General features: G+C 32.8%; 2 protein-coding genes across 2 annotated transcripts in view; one reads left to right on the top strand and one right to left on the bottom strand.

Moving 5' to 3' along the window:
• Positions 1 to 233: 233 nt before the first annotated feature.
• Positions 234 to 16155, bottom strand: part of LOC115241968 (ester hydrolase C11orf54 homolog) — a 28488-nt gene continuing 12566 nt past the window's right edge. Inside the window, exons 2-8 of the mRNA XM_029817965.1 lie at positions 1790 to 1906; positions 1622 to 1720; positions 1395 to 1564; positions 1019 to 1250; positions 811 to 873; positions 526 to 719; positions 234 to 453 (exon numbers count right to left, since the gene is read on the bottom strand). Coding sequence (XP_029673825.1) covers positions 316 to 453; positions 526 to 719; positions 811 to 873; positions 1019 to 1250; positions 1395 to 1564; positions 1622 to 1720; positions 1790 to 1895 — 1002 coding nt within the window. The 5' untranslated portion in view covers positions 1896 to 1906 and the 3' untranslated portion in view covers positions 234 to 315. The remainder of the gene's footprint in view (positions 454 to 525; positions 720 to 810; positions 874 to 1018; positions 1251 to 1394; positions 1565 to 1621; positions 1721 to 1789; positions 1907 to 16155) is intronic.
• Positions 4417 to 5572, top strand: LOC115241969 (putative nuclease HARBI1). The gene is made up of 3 exons (XM_029817966.1): positions 4417 to 4857; positions 5019 to 5316; positions 5513 to 5572. The coding sequence occupies exons 1-3, from the start codon at positions 4666 to 4668 to the stop codon at positions 5557 to 5559; spliced, it is 537 nt and encodes a 178-aa protein (XP_029673826.1). The 5' UTR covers positions 4417 to 4665; the 3' UTR covers positions 5560 to 5572.

The following is a 16155-nucleotide window of genomic DNA, read 5'->3' as shown; positions in this document are numbered from 1 at the left end:
AAAATAAAATTATATTTTATTTTGTTCCTTTTTTCATTTTAATTTTTAATAGTTATTTTAGTTATTATCTTATCTATTATTTTATTTTATTTGTTATTTTGTTTAGTTATCATAAATTTGTTTTCTATTTGGATTTTTTATTTTAGATATACATATACAATATATATACAATATATACATGTATATATGTATATATGTATATTTTATCTTTATTTGTAGTGTTTTCTCCTTATATCTGGTGCAATCCATTGACATTATCACTTTTGTAGATACATTATACATTACGATCTATAATATTTAACGCTATTGAGCGAATCATCCATCAAAATAGTGCACATATTCCGCCGGACAAAAATATGCCAAATATTTTATATTCTCTCCATCACCCGTTAAAAATTGGCATTCCACTTTATTATGATGCGATAAACATTGGATGAATTGACAAGTAAATTTCTGGAAAATATAAAGCTCATGTATGAAACTGTATCAATTTTAAATGTATCAAAACTTAAACAATGATCTTACTACTGGACAGCTTGGTGAATATTGACGTTCTGTTGAGCTGCTACTAAATGTAGTTATTATTGTTTCAGTATTGTTCATCTTACAATACTTATAGTCGTGAGATCTTTGCGGCTTGTACCATGGCTCCCAAACATTTTTATCGAATTTATGTTTGCACGCTGATACGTTTTCCATTATATATACACCACCCAAAACTATGAAAACAAACACATACAATTTGTCTATTTAGAATGTTGGCTTTTTAAGTAAATATAAATATATGTTGCACTATATATTGTTTTTTACCGACTAGTTGCTGCAAAGGCTGATATTTTTCCTCAATTGATTTCTTCATGCAATCTATGAAGCCTGTTAAACCCAAATAACAAATGCTATTAATTAATGCATTAAATGATATTATTTTAAAATATTAATATTATTTTATCATTCATATCAAAATAACGTCATGTGATGTTAAAATAATATTATTGGATATCAAAATAACGTGTCCTACTTGTAAAGGAAGGTGCTGGAACGGTTGAACGATATTTTGTAGCATATACTTTCAACACAGGTTTATTTAGACCCTCGCAAAGAAAAAATGTTCCATGTTTAGTGCAATTAAATCCAAAGTCATCATTTAACACACTTTTGAAATTGCATTTCCTTGACTTGGCAGATATTATGCCACTTTTATTTATGCTGATTTCTGGATCTTCTTTTGAAAATGACGCGTTCGTAATCATCTGTACAACATTAGAAAGAGAAATAAAAGCAAAGCTAAATTATAAATAGTTTAAAATAAGAGCAAAAGTGGAATGATCATTTAATTAATCAATTAAATATATTTAAAAAAAAGTAACAATAAATTAAAATATACTGATACATACTTGGCCAAGATTACCACCTGGACATTGAGAAACACTTTGACCGAAAATTAAAGATTGCTCCGTGGAAAAATGTTTTACAACATCTTTAAGATAAAATAGTTTTCTCGTTTGCGCACTATCTAAATATGATTTATCGCCAATTTCTACAAATTTTGTTTCGCCACATATATCTAAAAATATTGACGCTTTTAGAGAGAAAAACTAGAAATTATTAGCAAATTTCTTACTTTTCGCGGCAAGATTGTAAGGCTCCTGTGATAGATCAGGGCAAATTGTCCAGTGAACAGTAACATCCTCGAAGTTTTTTTTAAATCCATTTTCTAAAACTGTTATATAACTCTTATAAGCATTTTATGATTATATCTTAGAATAATGTTACGAATATACTTATTTACCATGAACTAATTCGATCTCATTAGGTTGATGCAATTGAATGGATGTTGATGAATACTTAAGATCAAGCGATAAGTTTGAAGTGCTGGAGGTACTTGCATTCTGCATAATGCACAAATCTGTACAAGTAATATAATTATTGAAAATATTGAAAATTTATTGATTCTCTTTAACCAGCATAAATAAAAATAATTTTAATTTTGTTATAATTCCAAATTAAGCAATATTTACACATATATGAGATGCCCTCTCAAAAACATTAATCTAATATTTTACTTTTGTAAATTAGAACAGTATTACAATGATATAATGTGCAATATTACATGTAATCAGTAATCAGTAATCAGTAATCAGTAATCACTAATCAGAGTAATCAGTAATCAGAAGAGAGTAGTCATATTCTTCAAAAAAATGTAAATCATATTAAAAATATTTTTAACATAACCAGTTATACATATAATATGTATTGATGCAAGTGAGGAATGATTATTTTTTGTCTTTAGAAACTTGAAATCTGCTGCAAAAATAATTTTGTGGCCCGTATTCATAGTCGTTTCTTATATTTAAGATCGTCTTAAGTTCGATCTTAAGATGCCCTCTAGATTCATAGACAGTGAATGAGACGGAACTCAAGAGAAAGTTCAAGCTATGACTTATAGAAGTCTATCTTATCTATCTAAAATACAAAATGAACTTATACGTAATAATAACCGTGGCCTTCCTATTCCTCCATTGTGTCAATTATTAATTTGTCTACGATTTTATGCAACAGGCAGTTTTCAAGTAAGTATATAATTATATACGTAATTATATAATAAAACATATACGATATAATATATTATATATAAAATAAATATTTATATTTATTTCAGAGAATGTCTGTTTTACACACACATCTGTTTTATAATATTATACTATTAATATAATTTAATATATTTTTGCAGCAAGTACTTGAAGATACAATAATCGTCTCACAGCCAACTATCTCAGGAACAGTTTTTCAAGTATCTCTACTTTTAGCAAGACTTTTAAATCAAATTATAAATATGCCTTCTTTACCCAATGTCATACAAAAAAATCAAAGACTTTTTAAAGATATCGGACGTGATAATATTGGTTTGCCTGGTATAGAAAGATCAATTGATTGTACACATGTACGAGGAATGATTATTTTTTGTCTTTAGAAACTTGAAATCTGCTGCAAAAATAATTTTGTGGCCCGTATTCATAGTCGTTTCTTATATTTAAGATCGTCTTAAGTTCGATCTTAAGATGCCCTCTAGATTCATAGACAGTGAATGAGACGGAACTCAAGAGAAAGTTCAAGCTATGACTTATAGAAGTCTATCTTATTTGAAGATAATCTTAAGACGTTTCAGTAAGATTCACGAACATATCTCATTTCACAAAAGCATGATCTTAAAATTATCTTACTACTGTCGAATTCACAATCATTTTTTAAGATGATCTTAAGCATTTCTGCAGCAAGACAAAATCAAAGTCGAGTTAAAAATGGACTTAACATAATCTTGTATGATTTACCAATAAAGTACAATAGTTTTTGAAGTGATACAATTCGTTATTTTAATTTTTAGTGCGAGAAACTTTTATTTTTATTTAAAATGGAAATAGAAAATATAAGAAATATTGATTTAGAAGAAATTGATGAAATCGATTCTAGCGATGATGAAGGTTATGTACGAGTTCCAAAGAGATACATAAGAGATTGAATGAATCCGTTTGAATTTTATTATGAACGAGAATTCAAAAGGCGTTTTAAATTTAATAAAGATTCTGTTCTATATGGAATTCTACCTAAAATACAAAATGAACTCATACATAATAATAACCGTGGCCTTCCTATTCCTCCATTGTGTCAATTATTAATTTGTCTACGATTTTATGCAACAGGCAGTTTTCAAGTAAGTATATAATTATATACGTAATTATATAATAAAACATATACGATATAATATATTATATATAAGATAAATATTTATATTTATTTCAGAGAATATCTGTTTTACACACACATCTGTTTTATAATATTATACTATTAATATAATTTAATATATTTTTGCAGCAAGTACTTGGAGATACAATAATCGTCTCACAGCCAACTGTCTCAAGAATAGTTTTTCGAGTATCTCTACTTTTAGCAAGACTTTTAAACGAAATTATAAAGATGCCTTCTTCACCCGATGCCATACAAGAAAATCAAAGACTTTTTAAAGATATCGGACGTGGTAATAGAGATATTGGTTTGCCTGGTATCGAAGGAGCAATTGATTGTACACATGTACGCTTAGTTGGTACTAGGTTCCATAACATTAAGGAAGTTTATAGGTACCGAAAGGGATATTTTTCATTAAATGTACAGGTATGTGTATACATAAATATATAATTGTAACGCCATAATTTTAAGAAAAAGCAGTTATTGATCATATAATTAACATAATGTTATATAGTTAATATAATGTTTTATTAATGTAAATATAATATGTTATTATATACGTATTTTGCTATAAACATTAATATTTACTAATTTAATTTTTTTTATGTATTTGTATACAGGCTCTGTCGTAGGCCCTAGAACAGAATTTCTGGATATTGTTCCAGAATGATTTCTCTAGCAAGACAAAATCCAAGTCGAGGTAAAAGTAGACTTAAGATAATCTTGTATGATTTATCAGTAAAGCACAACAGTTTTGGAAGTAATACAATTCGTTATTTTAATTTTTAGTGCAAGAAACTTTTATTTTTATTTAAAATGGAAATAGAAAATATAAGAAATATTGATTTAGAAGAAATTGATGAAATTGATTCTAGCGATGATGAAGATTATATACGAGTTCCAAAGAGATACATAAGAGATTGAATGAATCCGTTTGAATTTTATTATGAACGAGAATTCAAAAGGCGTTTTAAATTTAATAAAGATTCTGTTCTATATGGAATTCTATCTAAAATACAAAATGAACTTATACGTAATAATAACCGTGGCCTTCCTATTCCTCCATTGTGTCAATTATTAATTTGTCTACGATTTTATGCAACAGGCAGTTTTCAAGTAAGTATATAATTATATACGTAATTATATAATAAAACATATACGATATAATATATTATATATAAGATAAATATTTATATTTATTTCAGAGAATATCTGTTTTACACACACATCTGTTTTATAATATTATACTATTAATATAATTTAATATATTTTTGCAGCAAGTACTTGGAGATACAATAATCGTCTCACAGCCAACTGTCTCAAGAATAGTTTTTCGAGTATCTCTACTTTTAGCAAGACTTTTAAACGAAATTATAAAGATGCCTTCTTCACCCGAAGCCATACAAGAAAATCAAAGACTTTTTAAAGATATCGGACGTGGTAATAGAGGTATTGGTTTGCCTGGTATCAAAGAAGCAATTGATTGTACACATGTACGCTTAGTTGGTATTAGGTTCCATAATATTGAGGAAGTTTATAGAAACCGAAAGGGATATTTTTCATTAAATGTACAGGTATGTGTATACATAAATATATAATTGTAACGCCATAATTTTAAGAAAAAGCAGTTATTGATCATATAATTAACATAATGTTATATAGTTAATATAATGTTTTATTAATGTAAATATAATATGTTATTATATACGTATTTTGCTATAAACATTAATATTTACTAATTTAATTTTTTTTATGTATTTGTATACAGGCTCTGTCGTAGGCCCTAGAACAGAATTCCTGGATATTGTTCCAGAATGATCGGGTGATCAACATGACAGCCGAATTTTTCAAAACTCTAGGGTATACATGAGATATGTTCAACGACAGTTAAGAAAACTTATACGTAATAATAACCGTGGCCTTCCTATTCCTCCATTGTGTCAATTATTAATTTGTCTACGATTTTATGCAACAGGCAGTTTTCAAGTAAATATGTAATTATATACGTAATTATATAATAAAACATATAAGATATAATATATTTATATATTATATATAAAATATTTAAATTTATTTCAGACAATATCTGTTTTACACACATCTGTTTTATAATATTATACTATTAATATAATTTAAATAAGCAAAAATAGTTAGCAAATCACGCGTCGAGTACAGAAGGCAGGCAGGAGCGGCACGGCGCGACGCGGCGCGGCGCGCCGCGAGCGCCCGGCGCAGCTGACCGTCCGACGTGTGATTACCACCGCATGAGTCGCTAACTATTTTATCTTATAACATAAAATTATGCTTTAAATAAAATTTTGGTAAAGAAGAAAATGTCTTAGAATTACATCAGGAATACATGTTTATTAAAATAACATCACTTTAGCAAAAGTTGTTCCGGATCGCCGGCCGTCGGACGCTGCAATCAGCTGATTGCTACACGCGATGTGTGTATGGCGGAGTGTGTGCGTAAAAGAGAGAGAGAGAGAGAGAGAGAGAGGAAGAGGAAGGGAAGAAGGGAAGGAGGAGAGACGTTTACACACACGCACATACGTACACATACACTTTTTTTCTCGCTCTCTTTCTCTCTTTTACACAAACACTCATACACTCAAACACTCACTCACTCACTCACCTGCTCACTCACAGCGTAGCGAATCTTCATGCTACGTATTGTTGTTAACTGCTGCACGGTTATTATTATTTGAAAAGCTCTATTTTTCAACTTTCAGCATTTATTAGGTTGCACCCAGTTTACTTGATAATAAAACAAATCACTAACAATAAAATGAGAAGAAACTTGAAATTATTCTAATTTTTTTGTCTAATAAAATTGCATAATTTAATAGCTACATTTCATTTGACATTTGACATTTTCATTTGATATACAACCGCGTTTCTTTAATTCTATTTTAAATAAAACGGAGGAAAACAAAAAAAGTAGTCGCATGATACAAAGATAAAATATCGTCACCTTTGTGTTCAATGTCGACATATCTTGTCTAAAAAATCGCGATTGTCAACCAGAAACGTAGAAATCGCGGGAGGGAAACAGAAAGATATGCCGTGGTAATAGCCATAATAAAGCTGCAAGTTAATATGCGACATACCGATAAAAATGTGCTGCTTGCGAACCGCAAATTGCGGTCGGATGCATTTTGTGCTAACGCGCGCTTCTCATAAATTACTCTCAGAATTCATTCGAGAAGCCGAATGTATTGTCACTGTATTTGGCTTTTCTCGTAGTTTCATCCATTGCTCTGAAGAAAAATAATTTAAGAACGACCATTTTAATGTAGTTTTGTCGAGAATATTTCTTAGAGTGAAAATATATTAGAAGAGAATTAATTAGCAAAGAACTGTCTCGCGCATAGCATTTGCACAATTAAGTTAACAAATCCTTTCTGGCGTAAGTTTTATTCGCTCTTTAGAGAAATGAGTTTCGTTCTACAAGGAAATTGTGTTACCGCGTATACAATTGACTTTTGTTTTGCAATATAACACACTTTACTGTTAGTTGAATAATATCATTGCAGAGTAAGACAAACTTATAGAACGACTATTTTAATGTTTTAAAAATAGAGATAAAATGCAAAAAATAAATAAAAATACATTAAGAACCTATAAAACTTTTTATGACTTACAGAGAAAAATATGATTCAAAAGTTATCTTTTTTCAGAAAAGTCATGTAAGTTCGCTAAATAAATGTATGATTTATATCCTATATATAGTATATAAATCATCGATCAATTTCATTATATGAAAAATGTTTTAGAACACCAGAAAAGGGTGTCCCTCCGAAAGGACGCGATACCATTTTCGATGACGTCGCACACACACAGTTCAAGAAAAACTGAATAAAAAACTGAAGGGTAAAACTTCGACTAAGTTACTCGAAAGAATACGCGGCAACAAGAAAAACTTTCTGAATATATCTTTCATGCACAGTAGAGAAATATTATATTTTTTGCTCTCAAATCGTACTAATGTCTCAAAATAAGGGGGAAGGAACTAACACGGCGTATCTTGCATGAAACAAGCATGACACGTATACCATTAGTCCAAAGATAAATTTCGGAGATCAAGATAATCCTGCATATCATCGCTCAGCCGCGAGACGGTAGGAAAAGTCGTCGCAGTGCAAAATACGGAATTGCGCACCGTTTCTATTCGGACGCGCGCAAATACCGTTATAACGCAACATTATCAAAGAGGTGGCCAGCCATCTCGTTCCTAAACGTCGACACGTGCCAAGACCGAAAAGCAAAGAAAGTATCCATCCGAGTCCAAAAAGAGTGAAAAACACCGGTTCGCGAAACTTTCTCGCATCCGACGACACATCTACTGGGGGAACTGTTTAAAAATAAATTGACCGACAGCCGCACGGCGAGAAATAGATCAGCCGAAACAAATTAGTTCTCGACTTTAAGTGACACACGAACAGCATGGGGCGATTTTATAGCTGGCAATTTATTTGAATCCCCATAGTGTCCCAAATTAGTATCCAACATCAAAAACGCGAGATCCGTACAACGGGCGATATTCGCGATTGATCTTCGTGATTCCAATTCGCATTAAAGATATCAAAAGATATTTATGTAAGATTCCCTAGAGTTTCGCAAAAAGTAACAATCGCGCATGTTAAATTTTATTTTTATAGAAAAATAAAAGTTTTATCTTTTTGCTTTGCGTAAAATCGAGAGAAACGTAGTTCAATAATATATTTTAATTTTATTTAAAAGTAAAAAAATGTCTAACACTCCTTAAGATATGTTGTGCCAAATTATATGAAAAAATTTTAAAATAGAAAGTATTAAATACATTGCGAAGATGGATTAAAATTAAATAAATATCCGAAAATTTTTTCTTTATATCTTGACATGAAACATTGATATCGACGTGACATTTAATAATACCGCAATTAAGAAGGATCTTTTTTTTTCTTTAGATCTGTAAGCGTTAAAAATCATGCAGACGATTACAACCGTTGCTGGCGAGACAAACATCATGATCGCAAATTGAAATCAGGAATACGGGAAACCGTAATTGCATACTAGATCGGCGATGCGGAAATTAGACAAATATAACTCAATTACCAATATACACATGTATCGTGTATATGCTACCGCAGGATCATTTCAAACAGATATGAATGTCACCAAAGGTCAGTCGTGCGAGAATACAATTCAATTAATTTGCTTTACACGTGTACAAGTACTTTTACGTCTTTATGAGCGTATGTGTACTTATATAATATACAGGGTATGCCACTTTGCCCGTATTAACATTTCAGATTTTTAAAGGGATGTTACCCCGACGAAGGGGATAAAGTGGCACCGTATTGAATTTATTGCACTCATACGTCTCCCTTGAAAAAAAATTGACCTTTTGGTATTTTTTGAAAAGATTAGTCAGTCACAAAATAAACAAGTTGGAAATTTTTAAAAATGAATACCCTATACACACAAATAGAAACATACGCATCGCAAATTATGTAATCGCACTTTTATCAAATTCGTCAAAAATATCGTATTTCTATCTTAAAATCTTTGTCCAACAATTTCATCTTCGAGATTATTGAATGTACGATGTAATAATTTAAAGCAATTGCCGGTAAAGCTTTTGATTGTGTCGTTAATCCATGTCAGAAGTACTACAGGAATAAATATCTGCTCTAAAATAATTTGACAATAATTTCACACAATAAGTGAGTGCACAAAAAATAAGTCAATATAATATTGCCTATTAATCAACAGTAAATGATTCGCTTCTAATTAATATTTTAGTAATATTTGTTACTAAGTACTTACATCTTATTTTTACATTCTAATCTTAAAAAATAATCAAAGATCGCTGTTTGAAATCAAATACAAGTAGAATCAAGAATACTTACTACAATAAAATATTGAAATATAAATAATGTATTTTTTGAATAAAGTCTTATATGAATATAGAAAGATAAGTTCAACTTTAAAATATTACAAAGATTTTAACAAAATACAAACATAAATTAACATGCGCATTAATTTTCGACAGATTTTCTAAGCATATTCAAATTTCTTTTCTTAAATAAATATTCTCATACCGATTATGATCCAATTATTGATGATCCAATTAATGCAAGATCAGCCAAAAAAGTTTCACGAACAAGGGCGGCTATGAATAACCCGATCGATGAATCAAATTGCTATTATCCGCCAAAAGAGACTTCGTCATGCAAAACGTATATTTCGTCGGCACTAACTTGGCGAACTCATGCGATTACTCAGCTAGGATTTCCGATACGCGCTGAACGCGAGAGATATACCTTTAACGACATTCCGTTGCGAATTTCCAACTCGCACTACCTATATGTATAGCTACGTAGAGACGACCGTGTTTGTTTGCAATCAAGTTCGGCGCCCTCGAAAGCTCGAGTGTAAACGTTACAGTGAACGACAGTCATGTAACAACAACGCTGCAATTTTTTCGCTGCTGCTCGATAAACTAGTAACAATGAGTCCCCAATTCGCGCTAGTTGAAATTTTAAATTGAAACAACGAAAAATTCCGATAACATTCATGGGTGCCAGCGCGAAATAATATAGGAGAAAAAAACGCTCCGATATCCCGATGCATAAAATAAAATAATATTTAAAATCTATGTAAAATTTTTTACTTGCATTCAGAAATATTTTATTATTAAAAAAAGAGGTTGAAAAACATAAAGCCTCGAAAGAGTGACCCCAAAAATCGCCTATTTTTGGTCCCGCGATATTGGAACTGAATTGTGTGCCAAATGATACCTTATGACAAGATATCAATCACAAAAAATTTTTAAGTTAAGGTGAGCATTGGTTCCAAAGATATGGAAAGTCAATGTAATTAAAATTCACTAACGCGTGAGCCCATACTTTAAAGCACGAATTTTTATGCCAGCATGAGGGGATGTGCTGGCACATGGAGGGGATGTGCTAGCAGCGCTCGGGCGGTAGAAGAGCGCAGACATACAATCTTGTTACAATACATACAATATTGTTACAATCTTACTTACTACAATCTGCTGTTCTTTTGAGAACTACTTCCCGAATCAGGATCTTTTTCAGGATTACTGTTCTAATCAGTTCTTTTCAGAACTACTTTCGCAGTTTTCTTCAATTTTGATTTCATCTTTTGATATTTTTAACGTTCTCCATTACATAATGTCTTCAGCCACTTGCTTAGGCTGCGAAGAGCAAAAACGAAGGAAAGGTGAAAAGTTTTACTTTGTTGACAACATTCCAAATTCATTGCTTGTTATTAACAATTTGCGACAAACTTATAACGCGAAAAAACGAAAATTAGTTGAAGTAAGCAATATTCCACCAAAAAGCAGAGTCTGCCACAAATGTTATAAACTGAGTAAAAAACCATGCTTGCCAATGTCCCACTCTGATCCAAATGTACCTGACTTATCTATTTATCGAAAAGGAAACAACTGTCATCTAGGATGTACATTTGGCTGCAAAGATATTGAAAACTTGATTTCAGTTCCAAACATGATTCGTCATGAGCTACTTATGAATTATAACTTTTTAGCTAAACGCGATGCCCGTATGTGTAGTAAGCATGTAGGCATTACTAATTATTGGCCACTTGTCAAGCAAGTCTCACCAGAAGTAAGTGCTGAAGAGCAGAAAATGATCAGTGATCTCATGTATGAATACTATCAACAATTGAAAAATAACGACAAACTTGTATTCAATATTGACAAAATTGATTCTATTGATGATGAGACATTTAAAACATGGTTTTCTTACGATAAAGAAGAATTCCATCAAATCTGTAGTTTCACCAAAACTTGTGAGCCAAAGCATGTTGCTGTTTTCTTATGCAAGTTACGTACTGCCCTTTCTAATACCCAACTAGCTTTTTTATTTGGAGTGTGCGAGCAAACGATTGCCAATCACATGAATTTAGCAAGAAAGGATCTTCATAATAATTTAGTTCCGAACTTCATTAATTACAACGATCGCTCAGTATTGATCGCTCATAATACTCCAATGGCAAAAACACTATTTGATATTCCCGATGATAAAGTGTGTAGTATATTTGATGCTACCTACCGTCTTGCACAAAAATCAAAGAATTATGCGGGACAAAAGCAACTATGGAGTGAACAGAAAAAAATGCCACTTGTCAAACCTATGGTGGGTTGTTCACCTGACGGTTATTTGGCGATTTGGTTATTTGGTGACTGGGTACTTTTTGTTCTTGGACCATTTGACGCAACTCACAATGATGCAACTATATTAAAAGATTGTTTCAGCAGATATTCAGATAAAATGAGCATCATTCATGAAAACGACATCGTTTTACTCGACAGAGGTTTTCGTGATGTTGTGAATTTCTTAACTAGCAATAAGAAATTACATGTTTATTGTCCCGGGCTTGGTCAACTTGATACCATTGAAGCAAATTCCTCAAGATTTGTCACCAAATGTCGCTGGGTAATTGAACAAGTTTTTTTGGTCGACTTAAAAAGAAATTCAAAATCTTTTCTGTGCCAGCTCATAATGCTACTTTGGCGGACGATTATGAATCTCTTCTGATTGCTTTTGCTCTTCTAAACATGTTCCACAAACCAATTCTAAGTGACAAAAGTCATGAAGACATTGCGCATATAATGAAATCTCGAGTAAACGTTCCTAATCGTTTGAAAGTCGTTGCTCAGGAATTCAATCTTTCTCAAGTCAAATCACCATACCTTGAGCTTCAATATAGAGCAACTGATAATGAGGAAAATAATCGACAACTTCAATTCCCTCAGCTCATGGATGATTTATATTACCTCAGTCTCGGCCCATACCAAATGAGAAATGCGATCTCGTATTATGCAGAGCATCAAAAAGAGGGGACTTTTCTAGTGCGGAAGTTTGAACCAAACCCTAGACATCCAACTGCAGCCTTAGTCTATGCAAGGTATGGGATTTCAGTTGAGAATCCCTTGTTAGTCAAAGCATACATGAAATCTTGATACCGTAGTGGAAAACACCATCACATTTTTGTACTCATAGATAAAACTAAAACAGGACGAGATTTAATTACAGAATATTATTGTACATGTGAATGTGGTGCTCGAACTGTCGGCTGTTGCAGTCACGTTATGACAATTGTATGGTTCCTTGGATATAGCCAATATCATCACGGAAAAAAAAATTTTCGCTACCATAGCTAATCATGGTTTGCAAAATAAATTTCTAAACTGCAGCAAAACGGTTTGCTGTTCCACTTAATAAATAGGTATCACAGCTAAGATGTTTGCTGTTGCACCTAATAAATAGGTGTCACAGCTAAGATGTTCGCTGTCCATATATTACGACTGAAATCTAGTTACCACACGCAGTTTTTAGCTACGGCAGCTAATTTTTTTTTGGGTACTTTTTGTTCTTGGACCATTTGACGCAACTCACAATGATGCAACTATATTAAAAGATTGTTTCAGCAGATATTCAGATAAAATGAGCATCATTCATGAAAACGACATCGTTTTACTCGACAGAGGTTTTCGTGATGTTGTGAATTTCTTAACTACCAATAAGAAATTACATGTTTATTGTCCCGGGCTTGGTCAACTTGATACCATTGAAGCAAATTCCTCAAGATTTGTCACCAAATGTCGCTGGGTAATTGAACAAGTTTTTTTGGTCGACTTAAAAAGAAATTCAAAATCTTTTCTGTGCCAGCTCATAATGCTACTTTGGCGGACGATTATGAATCTCTTCTGATTGCTTTTGCTCTTCTAAACATGTTCCACAAACCAATTCTAAGTGACAAAAGTCATGAAGACATTGCGCATATAATGAAATCTCGAGTAAACGTTCCTAATCGTTTGAAAGTCGTTGCTCAGGAATTCAATCTTTCTCAAGTCAAATCACCATACCTTGAGCTTCAATATACCAGGTATATAAAGGTATATGAAACCGGAATTTTTGTATAGAAAATACACGTTTATTGTATGAAAATGATAAAAAATATTTTATTCGAAGTATTGCCCATTGCTAGCTATACATTTTTCCCATCTCTCTGACAATTTGTGGATGCCACGCCAAAAAAACTGTTGCTCCTTTGAGGCAAACCAGTCATCGAGCCATTTTCGTACATTTTCGTAAGAAGTGAAGTGCTGCTCAGCAAGTGCGTGTCCCATCGATGCAAATAAGTAGTAATCGGATGGAGCCAAGTCTGGTGAGTAAGCCGCATGCGAAAGTATTTCCCAACTAAACGCCTCAATCGTTTCCTTGACCGGTTTTTCTGTGTGTGATGGTGCATTATCATGAAGCAAAATCATTTTGTGTTGCCTTTTTTGATATTCTGGTCGTTTTTCACGCAAAGCTTGATTTAAATCGATCATTTGTTGTCGGTAGCGTTCAGTATTAACGGTTTCGCCAGGTTTTAGCAGCTCATAATAGATCAAACCCTTCTTCCATGTTCTTCGTTTCTCACGTCAAAATCGCCACTTTTGAATTTTTTAAACCACTCAAAGCACTGTGATTTACCAAGAGCATGCTCACCGTAAGCTTCGACAAGCATTCGATGCGATTCTGCAGCAGTTTTCTTCAAATGGTAACAGAAAATCAATGCTGTCCGCAAATCGTAGTTTCCAGGCACAAAATTCGACATGTTCAACGCTATTAAAAACTATGCTGTTGTATGAAACTTGTATTGTTGTGAGTTGAAAATCTTTATCAGATGTCAAAACAAGAAAATGGCGCCAATGAGGCGGTTTGACGGTAACTACATTGACAGCTAGGGCCATCTATGGGCAAATTCCGGTTTCATATTTATATACCTGGTAGAGCAATTGATAATGAGGAAAATAATCGACAACTTCAATTCCCTCAGCTCACAATGGATGATTTATATTACCTCAGTCTCGGCCCATACCAAATGAGAAATGCGATCTCGTATTATGCAGAGCATCAAAAAGAGGGGACTTTTCTAGTGCGGAAGTTTGAACCAAACCCTAGACATTCAACTACAGCCTTAGTCTATGCAAGGTATGGGATTTCAGTTGAGAATCCCTTGTTAGTCAAAGCATACATGAAATCTTGATACCGTAGTGGAAAACACCATCACATTTTTGTACTCATAGATAAAACTAAAACAGGACGAGATTTAATTACAGAATATTATTGTACATGTGAATGTGGTGCTCGAACTGTCGGCTGTTGCAGTCACGTTATGACAATTGTGTGGTTCCTTGGATATAGCCAATATCATGGGATACATGTACCTAATCCTGATATATGTAATATATCCATAACCATTTTCAAGGAACAAAATCAAGGAAACTAAATCTTAGTATGTGTTTTTGCACATACATGTGGATCGATTTCCTTAACAAGTAAAGAAATTAAAACATTTTTTAAATACATGGTCCGCCATATTAAATCGACCATTATGAATTTTACAAATCTGACTTCAAATTCATTGTCAGCATCTAGCAAAACCTCCGGGTACGAAATTTTAAATTATCGGACTGAAAGAAAAATTCGTGCTTTAAAGCGTACGGGCTGACGAGTTAATGAGTTTTGACAACTTTGACCTCCAATATCTCTGGAATCAATTCTCACCTCAACTTAAAAATTTTTTGTGATTGATATCTTGTCATAAGGTATCATTTAACACACAATTCAGTTCCAATATCGCGGGACCAAAAATAGGCGAAAAAACCACTGATTTTGGGGTCACTCTTTAATTTGACAAAATAATATTAATTTTTCAATTTTTTACTCATGATTCTAATAATTTTGGACCTATAATTTATGTTTCTTTTATTTGATTGGAGTATAAACACAGTTCCACTTTTTATTTCTCAAGAAGATATAAACGTGCATTTTTTCTTCTTTCTTTTTAGTTTACAGATTACCATCGGCGAAACTACTGCGACACAGGATTCGGATGGCAAAGCGGCTCGTGATCCGTCGTAAAACAGCGATACATCGAAAAAGCATCTACGCTGAACTCTCTACACGAAGACGATAAAGCCGATCTGATTTTCTCTGCAAAACACGATCAAAGATAATTTACAGAGCGAAATATATAGATTGAGTACAACAAGGGTTTGACGTTATGATACCCGAATTCATTCGAGGAATTTTTGACTTTGAAAGATAACGCGAACGCGAATCGTCGAATCGATATCTGATAACAAAGGTGAAAGATAATTCCTCTTTTCATAAAGTTTTTTATGCTTTTGTAAAGAAGGCTTGTAACGATGCATTCCCCCATCGTTACTGCACCGTACCCGGCCGCCGATCCGCCGGAAGTCCGCCGCCCGACAAACACCGGTCGGGCAAATGCGGAGGCGCCGAGCGCCCATTTTTAAACGATAATAGAAACACGCGCTTATTAAACCGCCGTTAGGCGCGCGTAAACATCTCGAATCGACGACGA

This window comes from Formica exsecta, unplaced genomic scaffold (genome assembly GCF_003651465.1).
Source record: "Formica exsecta isolate Colony F162 unplaced genomic scaffold, ASM365146v1 scaffold545, whole genome shotgun sequence".
NCBI lineage: Eukaryota > Metazoa > Arthropoda > Insecta > Hymenoptera > Formicidae > Formica > Formica exsecta.
This window is presented reverse-complemented; position numbering and strand designations above follow the sequence as displayed.